The sequence below is a fragment of the Ochotona princeps genome, chromosome 29 (genome assembly GCF_030435755.1).
Source record: "Ochotona princeps isolate mOchPri1 chromosome 29, mOchPri1.hap1, whole genome shotgun sequence".
Lineage (NCBI taxonomy): Eukaryota > Metazoa > Chordata > Mammalia > Lagomorpha > Ochotonidae > Ochotona > Ochotona princeps.
Genome location: NC_080860.1, coordinates 11,032,244 through 11,054,076, shown reverse-complemented (window position 1 = coordinate 11,054,076; position 21,833 = coordinate 11,032,244). Strand labels below are relative to the sequence as shown.

Below are 21,833 nucleotides of genomic sequence, written 5' to 3'. Positions count from 1 at the left end.
TTAACAAGTATATAGTGACTGTGTAATTGTGACTATCATATCCAGATGTGAGGATGCAATACAGTGAGCATCTCTGCTTCCGAATCAAAGATGGACTCCCAGTGAAATTGTTAAATATATCTTAACAATAGGATGATGGACTTTCTACAACTGTCCATGCCTACAATGTCAGGATACACTTAAAGAACAGAATGACAGACTTAGGACTGTTACTGAAGGACTATGACCACTGTAATAATATGGGAAGAATTGGTGGAGGGGAGGGACTTGTGAAGGGGAGAAGGGAAATCCCAGAGCTTATGGAACTGTAGCATAAAAAAATTTTTTTTAAAGAACTGACTAGGAATAATAAGGTCATGAGAGCGAGGCCCTTGATTGAATCCTGGTGGCTTTCTAAGCAAAGAGAGTCCAGACACAGAGACCCATGGGAAGAAAATAATAAAAGACACCCATGACGGCTTGTCTCTTGCCATGTAGACCTATGTGCCACCCAGGCACCCAGGCACAGGACTCCACCAGTGGAAAGCCATCACTAGATGGGAGCCCTTGAGCCTCTAGGACTGTGGACCAAAACAAACCTCTTTTCTTTTTAAGTAGCCTGCCCAAAGATGCAGGGCTTGTGGTATAATTCGGAGGAGGGCATCTCTATACCAGCTTCCTTAGTTGCCCAGCAGGACTTTAGCACCCGCAGTGCCAGCTGGCAGGAGAGTCTTCCCTATTTGGACTTCTCCCCTTCCCAGTCTTGGGTCCTCAGTTCCTGCCAATGCACTATCTCCACTTGCTTGATGGAAACTCAAGCCAAGACAGAGAAGACCCAAATAATATCAATGTTCATCCTCTTGGTGCTGGGAGCCCACTACCAGGCCACTCCACACCTGTGCCCTCACTGACTTTCTGGGTTCTACTCCCCATGGCAACCCTCACCGCGCTGACGAGGAAACCCAGAGAGGGTAAGCGGTTTGCACCAGGCCACAGGGCTTGGGAGGGGTGGGCACAGAACTGGAAGCCAGGCATGTCTGATTGCCAAGGACTCTAGAGACAAGGGCCAGAAGGGCAGGGTAAGTATTGTGGAGAGACTCACAGTTCATGTTGATCTGCTGCGACAACTCAATGAGCTCCATCTCGGTGGGCATGTAGCCCATGGTGCGCATGCAGTTGCCCAGGTCCCGGCAGTTGATGTAGCCGTCCTTGTCCTTATCAAATTCTCGGAAGGCCTCTCGGAGCTCTGGGGCAGTAGACAAAGGTGCTGTGGTTGGGGTGAAGACCTGCACGGCTTCTCAAGCTTCCTTGCTCCAAAGGCCACTGGGACCTTGGCCACTCTGTCCACCAACCCCCTCCCGTGCCTTCCTAGAAGGCTGAGTGGCCCTTTCTCCCAGGGACCAGATTTTACCTTCAATTTCCTCTGGTCGCAGTGATCTGTCCTGGAAACAAGAGAACACGTCCTGTTAACAGCAGCAGAGGACCTGGAAGTCACAGAATGCCCATCCCCTGGGGGCCACCCAAGTGATAGCAGGCACTGGGTGGAGGCGGGGGGGAGGATGCAGAAGGGGTGGTCTGGATCATATCCTTGAAGGAGAAAAGGAGCAGCCCCCCATCTCTCATCAACACAGAAACTCCAGGGTCACTGACAGGAGACACCCCAAGGACCCAGCAGCTACACCCAGCCTGAGCACAAAAACAGTGGGCTTCCAGGGCCCCATTCCAGACCCAGTGGACTGGGGAACACAGCTGACCTGGATACAAAGCCTGTAAATAAAACAGGGTCAGGGAGGCCAGAACAGAGAGAAGAGGGCAAAGAGAAGAGGAGTGGGGTGGGCCAGAACGCAGGCGTTGAACATGTAGTGGCAGATGAAGGAGGCAGCTCGGAAGAACCTGGAGATGCTGAGGCAGAACTTGCGTTCTGGCCTACTTCCTGGACATCATCCAGTCTTCCCCAGTTTGAGTCCCACCCCTACATACTGTCCAGTCAGTACAGGACCCTGGGGGCCACCATGCCTCGGCTGCTGCCAGGGTCCAGAGCATACATCTCCAGCCACCCACAGAACCCAGGACTCCTTGGGGAGGCAAGGAAGCCTGGGTCTAGGCATCAGACAAGACACTGGTAGACTCTCCGGAGAGCAGGTCAGAGTTGGTGAGGTTACCATCATCCCAGGCCTGCTCAGAAGGAGGAAGACTGGCCCAGAATGGATTCAGTGCCCACGTGAGCCAGATTCATCAAAGGCTCCCACACTGGACACAGTGTTCTAGCTCTTGGCCTTTGGACAGGGAGTGCAGGAAGCAGGTGTGTGCACCCTGAGGAAGCACAGGTGTAGGCACACTGTCACAATCACAGGCAGCGGGCATGCCCCAGGGAGCATGAAGCATCTCAGCTGCATAAACTGTACACAGCCTGTCCCAGCCAAGAGCACCAGGGCAGGAAAACCTGCAACTGCCCACTCATTCTGTCCCAGGCCGAGGGACACCAGCACCGTAAAGCTGGAGAGAGTCCAGAAGGGGAGGGGAACCACAGAACAATATCTCCTGGGACGACCTGGTACACAGCAGCAGGAACTAAGAGGGGGCTACATCTGGTCAGACAGTACTGAGAGTGTGTGTGACCTTGGAACAAGCAGGCCATAAGCTCCTTGGTCCTGCAAGTGACCTTTCAGGGGAGGTGCTCCTTGAACGCTTTTCTGTGTGTGGACTTCCGCTCAGAAAGTTCACCAGAGGCACGTGTTTGGTGCAGCCAGAAAGACGTTTCCACATCCTGTACTGAAGTGCCTGGACCCAAGTCTTGGCTTCTGATTCTGGCTTCCTGCTAATGAGCACCCCGGGAGGCAGTGGGCAATGGCTCAAGTGGTTGGATTTCTGTCAGCCACATGAGAGACCTAGCTGGAATTCTTGGCTCTTGGCTTCAGACCGGCCTAGGTCCGGTTGCTGTGGGCATTTGGGAAGTAGAGGAGTGGTGCCATCTTTCTCTGTATGTGTGTTAGTGTTTGTCTCTCAACAAGATAAAATGAATAAATGCGGGCCACTGTGATGGTTTAATTGGATAAATCACCTGCAAGACCAGCATCCCATTTGGATGCTAGTTCTTGTCCCAGCTGCTCTACTTCCCATCCAGCTCCCTGCTTGTGGCCTGGGAAAGCAGTGCAGGGTGGCCCAAGTCCTTGGGCCCTTGCACCTGTATGGGAGACCTGGTAGAAGCTCCTGGCTCCTGGTTTCTGATTGGCTCAGCTCCAGCTGTTGCCGCGACTTGGGGAGTGAACCAGCAAATAGAAGATATTTCTCTTTGTATCTTCTTCTCTTTGTAAAATATGCTGTTCTGACAAAAATAATCTTAAAAATATAATAACAGAAAAAACAAGGAGACTTGGGCCCAGCCGCGTGGCCTAGCGGCTAAAGTCCTCGCCTTGAACATGCTGGGATCCCATATGGGCGCCAGTTCTAATCCCGGCAGCTCCACTTCCCATCCAGCTCCCTGCTTGTGGCCTGGGAAAGCAGTCGAGGATGGCCCAAAGCTTTGGGACCCTGCACCCGCGTGGGAGACCCAGAAGAGGTTCCTGGTTCCCGGCACCGGATTGGCGCTAACCAGCCCGTTGCGGCTCACTTGGGGAGTGAATCATCGGATGGAAGATCTTCCTGTCTCTCCTTCTCTCTGTATATCCGGCTTTCCAATAATAATAAAATCTCTAAAAAAAAACCCAAAAAAACAAAAAAAAAAACACAAGGAGACTCATGACATGGAGGTCGGGGGTCTATGTCCACTGTAGCATGGCAGCCTCCTGTGCTCCTAGATGCTCCTAGGAGACCAAAAAGGACTTGGTTTGTCACATGTCTCTCTGCCAATAAGGCAAAGTGAGTAAGTGAATGAACACAGCAGTCTCTTGGTATTCATGGGGGGGGTCAGTCCTGGGGCCCTGCGGTTAGCACATCCACGGATGCTCAAGTCCCACATAGGAAAAAATGTAGTACTTGCAAAGAATCAACGCTCATCCTCCTACATACTTTAAATCACCTCTAGATTATTTATAATCCCTAATACAATGTAAATGCCATGCTAATAGTTGCACTGTGCTGTTTAGGGAATCATGACAAGAAAAAAATATCTGTGTTCAGTTTAGATGCAATACGCTTTGTTTTCAAATATTTTGGATCTACAGTTGGTTTTACCTGCAGATAGGGATCCTGGGGCTGGGAAGGCTGAATGAACAACAGGGCATTCATCTGCACCCAGTGCATGCATTAGGCCCAGCTACTGTTTTGCTATAACGAGCCCTCCCCCATCTGACAGGCTCCTAGTGTTTGTGCCTTCTCCAGCACCCCATCCTGCAGGACTGCAAAGAACAGCACTGCTCACATGTACTGCGCTCCTCCCCACCATCCCCCCAACTCCTACTGGCATACTCAGAACCCAGCGAGCAGCACAGCCAGCAGCCTTTCCCAATGCACCTGCAGGCCAAGCTGGGCTGCTGAGCCCTGGCTGGTCCCCAAATCACACCATTCCTCCTACCGAGCAGCAGAACCATGCATGCTAGGCATGGGAGGACAGCAGAGATGGTCACCAATAGCACAGGGCAGCTGTGGACGCTGACTCAGGAGGTCTGGTGGCAATTTCCCCGAAACGATTTGGCTGGAGAAAACAGTGGGGGCTGTACAGCAGAAGAGAGCCAAGATCTGCTGCTTTCCAGTGGTGGGACATTGGGCAGATCACTTCTGTCTTCTAAGTTAAAGTTTCCTGACCCACAAAATGGGTTTAAATACCAGTACCCATCTTGCAGGGTCTCTGCTGTCACTCATGAAGCAGAGCATGCAAAGTGTTGACACCTAGTATTTAATAAATGCAGACAATCTTGTGTGCAGCACCATCCTTATCACACACCTCCCTGCGCACCTTAAATTTGAAATAGAATGAGATAACATCACTAACTCCACTTCCATAGTTGCACTAACCACATTTCAAGTGGCCGTTGGTCACATGTGCCTCATGTCCACCATACAGGTGTTACAATATTTCCATCAGCATAGAAGGTTCTACAGTTTAGATCCTGCCCCCACCTGGTACTACTTGTTACCCGAACCTATGAGCCTTCCTTTGACTGCACCCCTTTCTGTAGAATGGGCGTAATAAATACCTACCTCTTGGGCTTGCTCTGGACCATCAAGGAGGCAACCCACCAGCACACTCAGCCCAGTGCCTGGCATGCAGTCAGAACTCAGTAAAAATGGACCTGTTGTTGTTTCCTGCTGGCAGATGTGGACTTACCACACTTTGCAGCCGTGAGTGGGAAAACTTAGAGACCAGACCCTCCCGGTTGGGGGTTTGACATGTATCTACTTGGGGAGCTGCTGTGCACAGAACCCCTTTTTCTTCCCAGCACCTCCTTTTGCCTGGTGAAGCCAAGTCCAGCAGGCTCCACTGGGCCAACTTACGTACAGGCTGCCTGTTCTCGGCGAAGCCCTTGCGCAGGAAAATGCAGGCGGGGCCCAGCAGGTTGTGCATGACTGCACAATTCTGGGCCAGCATCAGGAGTGGTCCTGGGAAGTCGTCACTGGTTGCCAGTCCCTCCTCGCTCGTCTGTACCACCATATAGCTGCTTGTCTCTTCCTGGCGCATCTTCAGCCAGCACCGAGCAAATACAAGAGAGAGGTAGGGGTCACCTCTCTGGCTGATGGGCCCCTCTTTGACCTGGCTCCTGGTTCAAGGGGACTCTTCTTAAGAGAAATTCCTTGAGTTTCAACTGGCAAGACTCAGAGAGGCCTTGGGATGCCCAAGGACAGGTATCCAATTGGTCCAGCAGACGTGGTCTCCAATCCTTGACCGGAAGCCCAGGGTGGAACACGTGCACACACACACACACACACACACACACACACGCAGATGGGTCAGGGGAGGCAGGGAGTGCGGAAGTTTCCACTCTAACCAATGGAAAATGCTCACTCAGAGCCTCTTGAAATGTTTCCTTGTTCTAAAATGCTCCCAACATCTCCGCTCCATCCTTGGGGTTAAGTCCTGTCTCCCAGCTTCCCAAGGGTCTCTGATCCTCTCCTCTTCCCTCCTGCCTTCTCTGGCTCCCTGCCCGGCCTGGCCTGCTGGCCCCTCCAGAGGCTGAGGCAGGGGCCTCCTCCTGCTCACCGAATATAGTTGTGCTCTCAGGCCCGAGGCAACCTCTGCTTCTCCCTGCAGGTTCCCATGCGGCTATAAAAAGTCAGCTCTGCCCTCAGACCTTCCCCTTAGGACAACAGCAGCCTCTGAACACAGCACTCAGGTCGACCCCCAGCCTTCTGCTGCCTTTCTAGACCAAGGACATATGGTCAGTTCTCAGTTCTGAACTGGGAGCCTCCCAAGGAGTGGCGATTTGCACACTTTTTCAAGGAGAAGCTCAGCTGAGAAGCCTGGAGCTGTGCACCTGATCTTCCATCCTACTTACTCTATTTCTTACAGGCCTCTCCCATATCGCAGGATTCCAACACCTAGAAGATGCCAAGACAAATGAGTAGCCTATCCTGCCAGGCTAGAAGCACAATGCTAGGCACACTCCCTTGGCCCCTCATGCCTTCCAGTCCCTCCACCCCCACCAGCACCTTCCAGGCCTAGCAAGGAGCAGCAGCTTTGTGGCCCTTCAGTGGGAAGCAGTGATTCAGACATGAAGCCAAGAGCAAGGAAGATGCGAAGCCAAGGAAGTCAGCCCCAGGACTCCAGGCTGGTGGGAGTACTGGGAGGGGTGGGGGAGTCAGTTTTAGGTCATCTCAGAACTCGAGAGATGGGACAGGTCAAGGGCGCATTCTGGTTTGATGTCCCCAAAGAAGGTAAGAGGCAGAGAACCCTGACTGCACCCAGAGGCACCTGGGCAGAACTAAGCAAGCCCTTCCCAGTGAGGAGAGGGAATCTGAGGAGACGCTGGAGGAGGCAGAGGGCTAACGGCCAGCAAGCAGCTCTGGAGATGTTAGCAGAAAATTAGCCGTTTTTGTTTCTGGCCCCATCTCGCGGCCTTGGCTCTCAGTGAGCACAGCCTGCGGGCAGGAGGAGGCAGCAGGCAGCAGAGATGCTCAGAGGTGATTTCAGATGCTGCTTCTAGACTCAGAATCTTGGGACAGATTCTGGCTCTGCCACCTACTTGCTGGGTGACCTTGAGCAGGTCGCATCACCTCTGTATGCTCTAGAGTCTTTCTGTGTGCTATGGGGGGAAAGCCACGTCTCCTTAGAGGAGTCTCAGGAGAAATCAGTGAGCCACTGCCCATGAAGTGATTTGCACAGTGCGTGGTTTAAACAGCTGAGTAATCGGAGTTGTCACAGCGATGGTAACAGATGACGGTGATCATGACGGTGATGATAACAAGACGACTTAAGGGGCGCTAGGTGCCACTGACTCTGGCTCCAGCAGAAGGGGGAGAACACTTGCCAATCAGGAAAGAGACGAGAAGGAAGGAGAGGAAGTGGCTGGCAAGAAAGAACAAAACAGGGGCAGCTAGGGAATTTTCCACTGCCTCTGTTGATCGTAAAAGCTCCTGGCACCAGCAGCCCCCTGAGGCTGCCGTTCATTTCCGGCCAGTGATGGCACCTGACAGCCACTTCTGCCCCACTTAGGACCTGAAACTGCCTCACACCATTTCCAGTTCCCCAGCTACCACTCAGGAGGCCAAGTGTCCAGCGGCTCACGGGCTGACAGCGTCTCCTGGCCGGCTCCTGAGTGTGCTGTGGCAACAGGAGGGGCTGGCAGGCCTTGTGACCTAAGTGCTTTCTAACAACACAAGCCTGGCCAAGAGCACGCAGGGCAGGCTCCTCCCCGCTGGGGAGGTCCCAGGAGAAGATGAATGAATGGGGCGTGGGGGGGGTGCTGCCTGGAGTAGGAATTTGGTCTTGAGAAAGAGAGGAAAATAAAGAAAAGAAAGGAAAAGGAAAGGGAAGGGAAGAGAAGAAAAGAGAAGAGCAATGATCAACCCAGGTTCCTATTTTACAGAGAACAGAGTTTTTCAGTCCTGGCTGCCAGGTGACCTCAGGAGGGCTCTGCTCTCTGAGTCCAGCCCAGAGGAATACTTAGTGGGTAAGAGCAAAGGAGGTAAGAGATGTTTGACACATAGCAGATACTTAGTATAAAAAGGTAACACTGAATTACAATAATTTTTTTTTCTTTGTAATTTTAACTTTATCCCATAACCCCTATTTCCATTCCTCCTCCCTCCCTCCTCTCTAAAATCCATAGTGGATCAATCAGGATTTTGATGACCATCACATGAATAGCCATGGAGTACAAGAGGCCAGGCATGGTGCCTAGCACTTAACTCTCCCTATTGGTACCTCCCACTGGAAGGATGAGGCACAGAGAGGTTAAGTAATTTGCCTAAGATCACAGGGCTGGAAAGAGGAGACCCTAGTCTTCTGACTCTGAAGCTCTTTGTGGGAAAGGCAAGGAGGGTGGAAGTAGGTGGGGGTGGGGGAGAGATGATGAGAAGATAATTCCTGCTCTGAAGTTCACCTCTTTAAGAGCTGACAGAGCTCCCCCTCCCCAAGGCCCGACACCCATGGGCCTCCCTGCTGGCTCAGATCAACATCTGAAGAGGCCAGCTCCGACAGAGAAGACACTTCTAAGGAGATGACAACCTTGGGGATGGGAGGCACACAGGGGAATCACTTGGCCCTTGTAGGGATCCAAGGAAGAGCAAATATTAGCGGGGGATTTGACATTGAGCTGCTTAGCCCAACGAGCGAGATGACAAGTGGAAAAGGTCCCGAGAGCCCCAAATCAAGAGGCTGTGAATCTAACACAAGAGGGAGGGTGGGGCTGAGGGCCGAGGCACCGCTGGCTCTGCGCAGACCTTGACTGAGTCACTCGGGCCGGCTGAGTGGCACTCTAGCCCTTTGCCTGAAGCTGGAAGACCTGGAGGAGGACGCCCTTACTGCTCCTTCTTCCTTCTAACGCAGGCAGCCATGGCTCACTGCAGAGTTAGCAACAGGGGTGGAACCTGCGGGAAGGCAAACTCAGGAGATGAGAGCCCAGCCCCACAAGAAAGGCACTTTAGAGATGCTTGCTTGCTTTAGGACTACTGGCAGGAGACTACAATCCCCAACAAGACTCCTTCAGGAAGGGCTGGCACACACATCTGCTCAGCTAGCTCCTAGGCACTTTTCTCCCCAGTCAGACCCTCCAACAGCCTGCTCCACCTGCCACTCCCACACGGGACAGCCTTCACATCTCAGGGGCAGCAGGGGACAGCCCAAGGCACACCCACTGGCAGTGAAGGGAGCTACAACAGACCCCACAATGCTGAAAGCATGGAGCCGACCAGATAGGCTCATGGATGCTGAAAGAATATGGCTGGTGCCGCGCCCAGAAGGGGGATTCTGAGTCTGCCAGTTCCAAGGGTCTCTGCCTGCTGAGATTCTAAGCAGCCACACTGTCCATGTTATGGCCCCAGAACCTCCACAGCTACCTAGCTTCTTTCTTAAATCTCAAACAGAGCCCTTCTCACCCCCACCTTTGCAGCTCCAAGCCTGGAACACAGAGGATGATGACAGGGGCGTCTCTGGACCGGGGGGAGGGGACAGGACCCACGGGAAGGGCTGACATGCCCCTCTAGACCAGACCTCCGGGAGGGGTGGCAATGAGACCCGGTTCCCTCAGCCCCGCAGCTCAGCGACTTCCAGAAACATACCTTTCTGGAGAGATTTCTCAGTGGAGACTTGACACAGTTGCCCATCCTAAGCTGAGGCAGCCCCTGACAGGATCCTGGGGTCCATGAAGGAGGCTCCTTGGGGGGCGAGGAGGCCTCAGCGCCAGTTCCTGCCAACCCCAGCCTCCCTCTGCCTGTACCGCAGCTCCTCCAGGACCAAGCAGAGCCCTCTCTTGCGTGCGTGCTCTCTCACGCGTCTGCCTGCTCCTGCTTTCTGGTGGCTTTTTTTTTTTTTTTGTAGTGTGTGTATGTTTACATGTCTGGGTTTAACTTTCAGGGCTCTTTCTTAAGGCGGGTGAAGGCAGCAGGAGAGAGCTGGTGGCAGAGGGCAGCTGAGCTGGAGGAGCCTGGTGGATCATCTACATCAGATTAGAACTGAGTCCTCTCTCTCTCTCAGCTTCTCTCCCCTTTCCTCTGCACACCCTCCTCTTCTCGGTGCAGCCAAATCTGCAGGGAGATTGCCTCGGGGAGGGAAGCCCGGAGTGCGGCAGCTGTGGCTGGGAATTAGGACAGCAGACCCAGAAGGAGAAGCTGGCTACTTTGGGCCCCCGAAGCCAGGGCTGCCTCATGGTTTGCAGTCTTGCATGTACGCATGCACATACAGGCACACACAAGCTCCCCAGGAGACAAACATCACTTGCAGAGAGCAGTCATCTGGACTGGTACGCATCCTCATTGCCCGGGGCAGCTCTGGCTGCTGCACTGAGACCCCTCGGAGGTCTTGTGTGGCCCTCTTCTTCAGGCTGGTTTTCACACTTGCCTTACCATGCAAATGGGATGAGGCTCTGGGGCTGGCAGCACAGCTTTCCTCTGCGCAGTGTGAGATCTTTCCACCCCAGGCAGGGGTGGGGGGGGGGGCCGGGAAGGACCAAGACATGGCTCCAATGCAGGAAGGATGGAGCCGGCACACTGGCATGGGCAGATACCCCAAGCAAGGTCTGTGGATCTTCTTTGCTGATGACAAACCCTGAGTGAGGATCTATCACCAGCATCTTTGGGGGCAGCCAAGCAGGAAAAGCAGCCCTGCACAAAATCATCTTCAAGGTCCTAGGATGAGAACGCTTCCCGCTGACTGTTCCTTGTCCCTGCTAGTTCTTGCCCCGAAGTGAGTTCATCTCCAGCATCCGATGTCCCAGTTAAGACCTACAGCCCTGTTTCCCCCACACCAGCTTTGCCCAGCAGGGGGCACCAGAGACAGACTTGGGAAAGTCTCCTCCCAAGGCCCTGACGCACAGGGCCTGGAGTTTTCAGCCCAGACAGTCTTCTTTGCCAAGGGCTTTTCATGGAATGGATTCATCAGGGGAGTAACCTTTGGCCTTTTCTGGACCAAAGCTCTGGAGGAGGGGCTACTCCCTGGGAACCGAGGGAGGAGTCTGAGTGGAGAGGAGTGGATGCCTAAAGGACAGGAAAAAGGGGAGAAGAAGCCAGGGCGCTGGAGCAGGGAGTCAGCAGCCAACACAAACGCCTACTTCAAACCTCATCTCGCACAAACAGGGCAAGAAGGAAACATTCAGCAGGTTTGGGCCAGGGGTCAAGTTCAATTAACGCTGATGAATGGGAAGGGGCGGGGAGGCCCGGTGCTCAGTCTGGGCTCTGCCTGTTCCTGACCTGTGACTGCCTTCCAGTCCTCAGCTCGGGTTTCCTCCACTGGGAGACGGGACTTTCCCTATCTTACTTATCAAATGTACATGGGAAAAATGTGTCACATAGAATAGGGGCTCCAGAAGTCATTATTCACATGGAAGACAAAGGCCTCATCTGTTCAATGTTTATGTGTGCTAGGCCCTTATGCCCTGCTCTGGAAATTCAGTGAGAGAACGAAATAAACACAGCCCTGCCTCCGGGCATAGTGGCAGTAAGTGCTCTAGCAGGCTGAGCAGGGATAATGAAGAGCAAATGACACAATTAGCAACATTTCACATCAATGCTAGGAAGGGGAGCCACAAGAACTTTGAGAATGTGAGATAGGAATTTGATTCGCTCTGGGGGAAGGGGGAAATCAAGAAAGACTTGCAAGCAAAATACAGAAAACAGACCATGTGCAGACTATCTTGGAAAAACGGGGCTCACCAGGGAGCACAGAGGGACAGGTGGCGAGCACAGATCTGGTCTCATGTGAATGAAATGGGTGGACTTCTGTGCAGGGCAGAGGCTCTCAATGTAGGCTGTAGATTAGAACCAATGGAGGGCACCCCTGAAACTCTGGCTCTGTAAGTTTCGGTGGGCTCTGGCTGCTGGCATTGTTTAGCAGCCCAGGGGGATTCTGACCTGCAGCCGCAGTTTGGTAACACTGCGACCCTGAGGGCAGGTTCATTCCTGGGAGCTCCAACTTCCTCCATTATAAAATGAAGACTCCAAAGCAGCTCCTGCAGGGCTCCCGGGAGGGATCTGTGAGCTGAGGAGGCCTGCAAAGGACCTGGCACAGGGCCAGGCATCTAGGACATGCCCCTTTCTCCTGCCCAACACAAGCCTTAAATGCTTATTCATTCTTCTTTACTTGAAAAGCAGAGCAATGGTGGTGGTTGGGCGGGGGAGGGCAGTTGGGAGAGAGATACCAAGTCCTTCCATTCACTGATTCACCCCCCAGATGCCTACAACAGCCAGGGCAGGGCCAACCAAAGTCACGAGCCAGGAACTCCAGCTGGGTCTCCTGCATGGGTGGTGGCAGCCCAAGCACGTGAGCCATCATTTGCTGCCTCTGAGGATTCATTAGAAGGAATACGGATCAGAAGCAGAATCACCAGGACTCAAAGGGACGTTCCAACATGGGATGCAGGTAGCTTAACCTTGTCTGCCACTAAGCCCACCCTCCAGCACTGATTTCCAAGCGCATCCATTCATTCAGGGAGACATAGATTCAGACCTGGTGACTACTGCCCCCTGCAGGTCGGCCTAGGGCACAGCACCTGCTTACCGACCTTCAGACACTTGGAAAAAGGAGACAGAAAAACCAATGGAAAAGTGATACACACTTTGGCGAAATCCCATCCTGTTTTGGGGAGGAGGGTAGCCAGTTTAAGACTTAAGGGAAAGGAGGGATCCAGAGATTCAGATCTGCTGAATCCAAGGATTCACTGTCCTTCAGTAGGACATTTAAGAAGGGCAAACAGTAGGAACTCCCTCTTAAGGCTCCACACACAGCTGTACCCCTCTCTTTGTCTCCCCCAGTCTCTGGAAGGCATTCTTTGAGTTCTGGAATGGAATAATAGGATCAGGGGGATGAGAAGGATAAACCTACTGCTGATTATTCCTGATTAGGAGGGAGGCTCACCTTCTGTTTTGACCAGGTCTATTGCCGGCATCTGAACTTGGATGACAGCCCAGTTGAGAAGGCCCTCAGGGAGGCTGGGTCGTAACATGACACTGCGGACAATAGGGTATGACGTGTGTGCCTATGTGGCTTCCGATGGACCAGGGGCCACTGTGGGGCACACAGGCAGGTGTGCCTGGAGATAAACAGACACCACAGCTGTCCTGCAGTCCTGCCGTTGACTCACAGCGTCACCTTTAGGCCAGTCACTTCCCCTCTCCTGGGCCTGTTTCCTCAACTCTGAAACAGGGTATGTTAATGCCAACCCTCACAACTTGCTGTGAAAATAAAATAAGAAGAAGCAGTTGTTTCCCCCCAACACTCCCAAGGTGTAGGGGTCTCCGGTCAGGTCTCCAGTACTTGAAACAGCTGGAGATGAAGGTAGACAGCCTGGAAGGCTCTTGCCCAGCTGACCCAGCCACTCCCATCACCTACAGTGACCTGCTCCGGCCCTAGGGGGAAAGGCTGCTGGGCTGGGGCAGGAGTGAGAAGCACACACAGGCCTAGTGTGACGGAATCCACTGTGACCCAAACCATCAAGGTCCCTCTCCCCATCTAAATCGAAACTAAACCAAGTCCAGCAGATGGTGACGCCATTCCTTCGCGCCATTCCAGAGTACACATGTGGCACACTCCTTGGGAGACGTGCACCCCCTATCGGAAGTATCTGAGTCCAGTTCCACCAGTCTGCTTCTGATTCGTATCTCCTGCTAATTGCATATCGTCTGCTTCTGATTCGTATCTCCTGCTAATTGCATATCCCAGGAGGTGTACGGCTCAAGGACTTGGGTCCATGCCATCCAATGGAGTGTCCCAATTTGAGTTCTGAGCCCCTGGCTCCAGCCTGGCCTAGCCTGGGATGTGGCAGGTATTTGAGTAAGTGACCAGTGGATGGGAGATTTCTGTCTCTTTATTTTTCAAATGAGAGAAAATAAAACAAAATGCCATGATCCAGCCATCCATGGAGCAGTATGGCAATGGAGATGCCCCCTAGGACTGGGAACACGGGAGAACAGGGCAGAGCTGTGGCTTTCATTTGCATTTGTATCCTCTGCCAGGGCTGTCTCCCCTCAAGGTTAAGGCAAGAACCAGAGAGCCTGTTTATAAAACAGTCTTGCAGGACTCAAAGCCCCAGGTCACTCAGAGTTAATTTCTGACAACACGGCTTTTCTCCAGGCAGCTGGATGGCACATACTTAGCTGTCCACGATGGGAGGATGAGCAAAGGTTCTTTGACATTCAGCTCTTTAAAAAAAAAAAAGATTTATTCATTTGAAAGACAGTTACAGAAAGGAGAACGACACAGAGATTTTCCTTCTGCTGGTTCATTCCCCCAAATGGCCACGTTGGCCAGGGCTACGCCAGGCTTGCAGCAAGGAGCCAAAACCTTCTTCTGGATCTCCTGCATGGGTGCAGGGGCCCACAGTCTGTTGTTTTCCCAGGTACACCATCAGGAAGCTGGGTTGGCAGTGGTCAGCTTTGTTCTTTTTTTTAAAAATTATTTATTTTTATTGGAAAGGCGGATATGCAGAGAGGAGGAGAGACAGAGATAATGATCTTCCATTCGCTAATTCATTCCCCAAGCAGCGGCAATGGTTAGAGCTGAGCTGATCCTAAGCCAGGAGCCAGGAGCCTTTTCCAGGTCTCCCACTCGGGTGCAGGGTCCCAAAGCTTTGGGCCGTCCTTGACTGCTTTCCCAGGCCACAAGCAGGGAGATGGATGGGAAGCAGGGCCTCCAGGATTAGAACTGGTGACCATACAGGATACCGGAGTGTACAAGGCGAGGACTTTAACCACTACGCTATCACGCCGGGCCCAGCTCTGTTCTTCAATAGTCTTCCTTACCTGGCTCACAGGTAGCATTCAAAGTGTCTTCACTTAGGCCTTCACTCTATTAACAGCAGCTAAAACACTACTGAATGGTGCCCCACTGCCAGCACACACCTTGAAGCAGGTATGTAGATCATCTTCATCTCGTGTGAGCCTCGTAACAACTCTGCAAGGTGGTTTTGGTCAATCTCATCTCTGAATGAATAAACCAAGATTATAGGGAGACAGGAGAGAGAGGCTACTCTGCTCAAGTTCATAGAGCGAGGAAGCGGCAGGGCTGCTATCTTCCAAGCCCCTATTTGAGGCCTTGGACTTGAGACCCATGCACACCCCTGCAGGCAGGAAGGATGCTCTAGGAGGCCACCGGGAGAACCTCACTTTCTGTTTCCCCCAAAGCAAAGTTCCGTCTGCGTACCTTCACCGCCTCCCTGAACCCTGGTTCTAACTGTCTGTGCTACCAACAGGAAACTGGAGCCCCTGGTAGCTAACCAACAACAAGAGCAGAGACAATGGTATCTAACACTGACAACAACCTCTGCTCTATGCCAAGTACAAGGCCAACCGCAATGTGTACCTCCATGTCTTCCTTAGTCTCTCAATCACAAAGTTGAAGTACTGTGGTTATCCCTATATTACAGTAAAGAAAGGCAATAAATGAGGTTAAGGTAGTCATTTAAGATTTTAAAAATGGAACTTGAAAAGCAAGAAAATACATTTTCTGTATACTGGTATTGAAATGTCACAACGTGGGCCCGGCACAGTAGCCTAGCGGCTGAAGTCTTCATCTTGCATGCACCGGGATCCCATATGGGCGCTGGTTCTAATTCCAGTGGCCCCGCTTCCCATCCAGCTCCCTGCCTGTGGCCTGGGAAAACAGTCGAGGATGGCCCAAAGCCTTAGGACCCTGCACCCAAGTGGGAGACCTGGAAAAGGCTCCTGGCTCCTGGCTTAGGATCAGCTCAGCTCTAGCCATTTCCACTGCTTGGGGAATGAATTGGCGAATGGAAGATCTTTATCTCTGTCTCTCCTCCTCTCTGTATATCTGACTTGGAAATAAAAATAAATAAATCTTTTTTTAAAAGAAGTCACAACATGAAGCCAGCACCGTACTACAAGTAGGTTAAGCTTCTTCTGTGGGGCCAGCATCCCATGCAGGCATCAGTTTATGTCCCAGCTACTCCACTTTTGATTCAGCTCCCTGCTAATGGTCTGGGAAGGCAGCAGATGTCTTAAGTGCTTGGGCCTTTGCACCCACACGGCAGACTTAGAGGAAGCTCCTAATTCCAGCTTCGGACAGGCCCAGCTCTAGCCATTGCAGCCATCTGGGAAGTGAACCAGGGGAGGGAAGATCTCTGTCTCCTTCTCTAACTTTTCCTTTTAAATAAAAATGAATAAATCATTTAAAAAAATCACACTATACTCCACACATACATACAATTATCACATGCCAATGAAAAACTTTACATACATATTTATAAATATGTACACGCCCACGTACGTGTATACCTGTACACCAATGCATTTACATATGTATATGTGTACATATACAGCCATATATAACTGTGAGGAAATACGCTTACACACGTTTTACAAGGGCTATATTTTGCTCTAGGACAATTCTACCCTAAAAGTTGCTGCATTCAGAATCTCACATTTCTTCTGGTGGTTCCAATCCCGTCTTTAAGGACAGAAGTCTAGGGGTGGACAGAAGGAGGCTGACGGCAACTGACACAAACGTCCCAACTCTGGGCTGTTGTGGCCATTGCTGCTGAAGCAGGAAAGCCTAGAGCCGCCACGCAGGGTTGGAGAGAAGCAGCCCGCAGCTCTGGAGGCAGGCACTTCCGGAGGGAAGAGCTGGTCAATATTTGATGGGACCTTCCAGGGCCTCCTGACTCGGGTGGCTCTGATGACATTTCAGAACCCTGGGCTCTTCGTGGCTGGGTGAAAAGGAGGGGCGAGAACACGCCACTGAGCTGAGATGGGGCACAGGAAGGTACGATTTGCAAGACTGGAAAGAAAGGGGAAAGTCAGCTGCCCGGCAAACTGGAGAAGCGGGAGGATGTGTGACCATGGTGGGCCGGTCACTTCCACACTGCTACACCACAGGCTCAAGAAAGAGAACTCACGCTACCTGTTCATTACTCTATTGTGCAGCAAATGCCTGGGCAAAACAAGTGGTCAGGAAACATCTGACAAACGAATGAACTGCCCTCACCACTTGCCACCACAGCATTCCTGGTGCACCCCGGCCCTCATCCACAGAGCCCTGTCGCCCCAACATGCTGACACATAAAGGCGCCATAGCACACTTCCTCTCGACACGCTGCCACACTCATAGTTCTGCATCCAGCTCTCTGCTGGCGGGGAACTCTTTCCAGCTCACTCAGCTAACGAGGGCTCCCTGCAGGAACAAAGCCACACACACGGTGCCCTCTCGCACTGCACAGCAGCCCCATGCCATCTGAATCCATGTGCAGCCACCTTCATGTCAGACTGCCACCGGCATCAGGCAGTACAGAGTAGTGGATTTTTTTTTTTTTTTTAAAGGAAAGTGCAGATCTGAAGCCAAACACATGCATGGCCTCCTTGGGATTCTGATCCAGGGTGGCAAACCAGGAGTCTGAGACGGCTCTTTTACGCTGCAGCCTGCTACAATCTGCGGTGAGCCACACCAGTACCCTGATCTGGCCCCTGCAGTTTACGCTCCGAGGCTGCTGCAGGAAGGATTCCACGCTGTGTCCGGGACTGGGAGCTGTGGAAATCCTGGCTGTGGCCTGGCCCCAGACTGTCGCCCTGGGTTTAACTATACACACTCAGGCTTTTCAAGGGCAGGTGCCAAGCCACCTGGAAGCCACTGGTGAATGCATGGAGTGAAGGCACTCCAACTCAGGCTGGCATTCTGGGGTTATCATTCCACATCCTCTCAGTCTGCCACTGCCCATCCTAAAGGCATCGCTCGGGTGACAATCCCCCTGTCCCCCAAACAAAGGGAAACCCCAGTGTGAGCCAGGTTCTGACACTCATTACCATCTTCATGGTTTTCAAGCTGTTAACTTTTCCCAGTCCTCTGGAAATACCGTAGGTAATGGTCAGGGCTCGCGCTCGCCCCACATCAAGATCCTGTGTCCTGTCTCTGTCTCTGTCTCTGTCTCTGTCTCTGTCTCTCTCTCTCTCTCTCCACCCCTCATGGGCTACATCCCAGAGACCAGGGGAGGGATTTGGCGCCAGCTGTTCCAGACGCCCCTCTCAGTCCCAGCAAATCCCCAGAGGAGTCGTGAAGGTCGCTTCCTACCAGGGCGGGTCAGTTCCGCAGGTGTGAGGGCGGCTGTGTGGCGGTGACTCGCCGCGAGAGGCCCGGGAGCGGAACGTGGACAGCGCACAGGGTGCTGAATCAGGCGCGGTGGCGGAGCAGCGCCCGCAAGGGAGGCTGGCCAGGAAGGACCGGGTGAGCCGAGGCTTGACCCAGGGCCCCGGAGGATGCGCGGTCGCTGCAGGGTCCCGAGCGCCTTTCCCGGGAGCGCGGGCGGGAGGCGCGGCCCTTACCTGGCCGAAGGCGGAGCTGAGCATGGGGCGCAGCCGGTGGAGGAACGGGTCCGCCTCGGACACGGCGGCTGGAGCCGAGTCCCCGCGGCCCGGGGCTCGTGGAGAGCCCCGGAGGCCGAGCGCCGGAGACAGCCCCCGTTCCTCCCCATCCCGCCCGCGGGCCGGTGGCAGCGGCGACGGCGGCGGAGGTCGGGACGCCGCGGCCGGCAGCGCCTCCCGGGGCCTGCAGTGCGCTGGGGGGAGCCCACGCCGGCTCCCCCGCGTGCTCTCCTCCCGCGGCGCGGGTCGGCACAAGGGCCTTCGCGAACTGGGGTCCCCGGACGGCGGCGGCGTACTCGGACAGGCGCCGGTCAGCCGGCGGCCGGGTAGCCCCGGGTCCCGGGCAGGGCCGTGGCGGGGAGCCCGGCTGCCCCCGCTTGCCGCCGCCGCTGCCTTCAGCAGCGACGTCTTGGACTCGCTTTTGGCGATGTGCGAGCTCATCGCGGCGGGGCCGGCGCTCGCATGGCCCGGCGGGGGCGGCCCGGTGCGGCGCGGCGCGGGCCCCCCGGCGGGCAGGGAGCGGGGCACCCGGCGGGAGCCGAGCCCGAGGACGCGCTGGAGGCGGGCGCCGTCGCCCGGCCGCTTAAATGCGGCCCCGTCGCCGCCGCCCATGTGACAGCGCAGCTTCTACGCCCGGAGCCCGGAGCTCCCGGCGGCCGGCGGTGCAGATCTGGGGGAGGGAGGATTGCCGCTGTCCCCCGAGTGCCCACCCCCGACTCCCGGCCGGCCCAGGTACCGCTGCGTCCCGCCCCTCGCCCCGCCCCGCGCCCGGGGAGTCCCGCTTCCGGGCGGCCCCTGGCGGCGAGCGGGGCGCTGCGGCGGCGCGGAGCTGGGAACGCGAGGAAAGGGGCTTGGCAAGGGGCCCTAAAGAGGCGGACACCTTGGGAGCGCCTGCAGTGCCCCTCGCCAAGCCTGGTTGGAGCCCCTACGGTGCCCCAGAACCTCCAGAAACGAAGGCAGGCTGCACTCCCCAGAGGGTACAACTTTGGCAAGGAGCGCGAGAGATGATGCGCCTGGAAGCAGAGTCCCGAGGAGGAGGAGGATGAAGGCGCTCTACGACAGAATGCAGCGCCAGCTTGGCCCGGAAGGGAAGGCGCCACTCTATACGAAACCCCTCCGTCCCCTCCCAATGGCATGCACCACCCTGGTAAGTCAGCCACATGAATTTCAAAGCAGAAGCCGGGTGGCAGCTGGCTGCCGCACCTGTCTGGGCCGTGCCTGGTGATGCCCATGGCTCAGGGAGAACCCATTTGTCGTTCTTCCACCCCTCTGCTCACCTTCATTGCCTGTTGGACGCTAGAGTGGCCACCGCTCTTGGGAGGCAGCCAGGGAGTCACACAGTGTAAATCTCAAATCCCCACTTTGCGGTTTGCCATCTGGGCAGCTTGGACAAATGTCATGGACCTCTCTGAGCCTTGCTTTCCTCATCGCTAACTCCTTGTTAACATCAGTTGACACCAGGCACAGAAGGAGCTGAGCTCAAGTCGTGGATGGGGAGGACAACGGGGCACCCACGTGGTTGGAGCCAGTTTCCCCGGCCCTGTGCAGCTCACAATGCCCCATCTAATTCGGTTGCTTTCAGATGGGATGCCTGCAATTGCACCCCAGGTTCTCTCTGTTCTAGGCGTTGGTCCTGGTGCCATGCACAACCTGGTCAGTGCCTAGGCTCATGGAAAGGACAGATGGATCCAGCGCCATCTCACCCCTCACTCACACCCAGGGCTCTCCGTTCTCCTACCCTGTTGGCTTCTTTTACATATCCACATGCAGGGAGTTTAGAACAATGGGATAGGCTGGGAAAGTGACCGCCCAGAAATCACAGTGAAATAGGAAGTCACAGCAGACTGTTCCCTCTGAGCATCTCGTCAGAGTCACACAGGTTCCTAAAATGCAGGAACTGGGGCAGCTTGGGGTACCCCCTCTCCTCCTCGTGCCCCACAGGCTCCCTGCTGGGTCCACTCCACAGAAGGAGGTCAGCCAGCTTCCTGCCCGGTCAGTGTTTGGTGGGATTAACAACTAACTGGACACCTGTTCTAAATCACAGGAGATAAAGTACCTTCTTCAGATCCCTGTGCCATTCCTGGTGACCTTTCTGGAATCCCCTAAATATTCCTGGGCAAGACTGCCGTCAGCAACTCATTCCTAAAAATGAATGAATAAATAAATAGAAAGAAGGACTTGGTTCTATCAGGTATGATGACTGAAGTAAGTTAATCAAAACTATACGGAGCAAATGGATAAAACACCTGCAGCCCTACCCAGAATCATCCTGTATTTACACCAGAATGCCGTTTCATTGGTACAGTATATTCTTTCTGTCATTTATCTAACAAGTACTTAATGCAAGTAGGCGCTGGGTCAGGCATCTGGGATGCATAGATTTCTCCATTCATTCAGCAAATATGTAAATGAATGTTATTTGCCAGGCGATGTTCTAGATACCAGGGACATGGTAGCAAACAAAATGCAGTCTGTATTCTCAGCAACAAATAATGTTACACATGTGAAAAATGAATTAGTAACAAGCTGGTGGTCTTTAGTGCCCCTTCCTTCCCAGAAAAATAAGTCAGGTAAGAGGGCAGGGCTTAATTAAGGATGTAATTTTGGGCCTGGTGCAGTAGCCTAGTGGTAAAAGTCCTCACCTTGCAGGTGCCAGGATCCCATATGGGCACCAGTTTGTGTCCAAGTGGCCCTGCTTCCCATCCAGCTCTCTGCTCGTGGCATTGGGAAGCAGTTGAAGCTAGCCCAAAGCCTTGGGACCCTGCACCCACATGGGAGACCCAGATGAAGCTCCTGGCTCCTGGCTCCTGGCTTTGGATCGGCTCAGCTCCAGCCATTGCAGTCACTTGGGGAGTGAAATCATCAGACAGAAGATCTTCCTCTCTGTCTCTCCTTCTCTCTGTGTATCCGACTCTGAAATAAGATAAATCTTTTAAAAATGATGTGATGTAATTTAATTAATTTATTTGAAAGACAGAGAGAGGCAGAAATAGATCTTGCATTTGCTGGTTTACTTCCTAAATGTCCACAGAGTCAGGGCTGGGTTAAGCCGAAGCTAGGAGCCTGGAACGCCATCTGGGTCTCCCAGGTGGGCACAGGGGCCTAACTGGCTGAGCTGCTGCTTCCCAGGGTCCACAGGAGCAGGAAGCTGGGACTTGCACGCAGGCACCCCAGCACAGACTGGCGGAGTCTTCACTGCTGTGCCCAGCGCCTGCTTGGAGGGTGCTATTTTAGACAGCGACTAGGGACCGAGCCTCTCTGGCAGAGGGAACATCTGAGCAGAAACCAAAACGAAGGAAAGGAAAAGTCCCTGGCAGGGAGATGTTAGGAGGTCCAAAGCAGGGACGAGCTTGGCAGGACCAAGCAGACAAGGGGGCGTGTGGGCGTGAGACAGAGGGAAGGTGGTGGAGATGGAGCTGCAGGGGAAGGCAGGGACTGGCGTGAGCAAAGGCTCTGGGCTT

The 21,833-nt window shown here is 53.8% G+C and overlaps 1 protein-coding gene across 5 annotated transcripts in view; it reads right to left on the bottom strand.

Moving 5' to 3' along the window:
• CABP1 (calcium binding protein 1) overlaps positions 1-21,833 on the bottom strand; it is a 55,357-nt gene that overhangs the window by 4,969 nt on the left and 28,555 nt on the right. For 2 of the 5 annotated variants that reach the window (XM_058656668.1, XM_058656667.1), the window contains exons 2-5: positions 20,429-20,514; positions 5,417-5,596; positions 1,391-1,421; positions 1,082-1,225 (exon numbers count right to left, since the gene is read on the bottom strand). In XM_058656668.1, the coding sequence (XP_058512651.1) occupies positions 1,082-1,225; positions 1,391-1,421; positions 5,417-5,596 (355 nt within the window). In that variant the 5' untranslated portion in view covers positions 20,429-20,514. Of the gene's footprint in view, positions 1-1,081; positions 1,226-1,390; positions 1,422-5,416; positions 5,806-18,333; positions 19,059-20,428; positions 20,515-21,833 lie in introns of those variants that run through there. The other 3 variants (XM_058656670.1, XM_058656666.1, XM_004591897.3) reach the window with 3 other exon arrangements.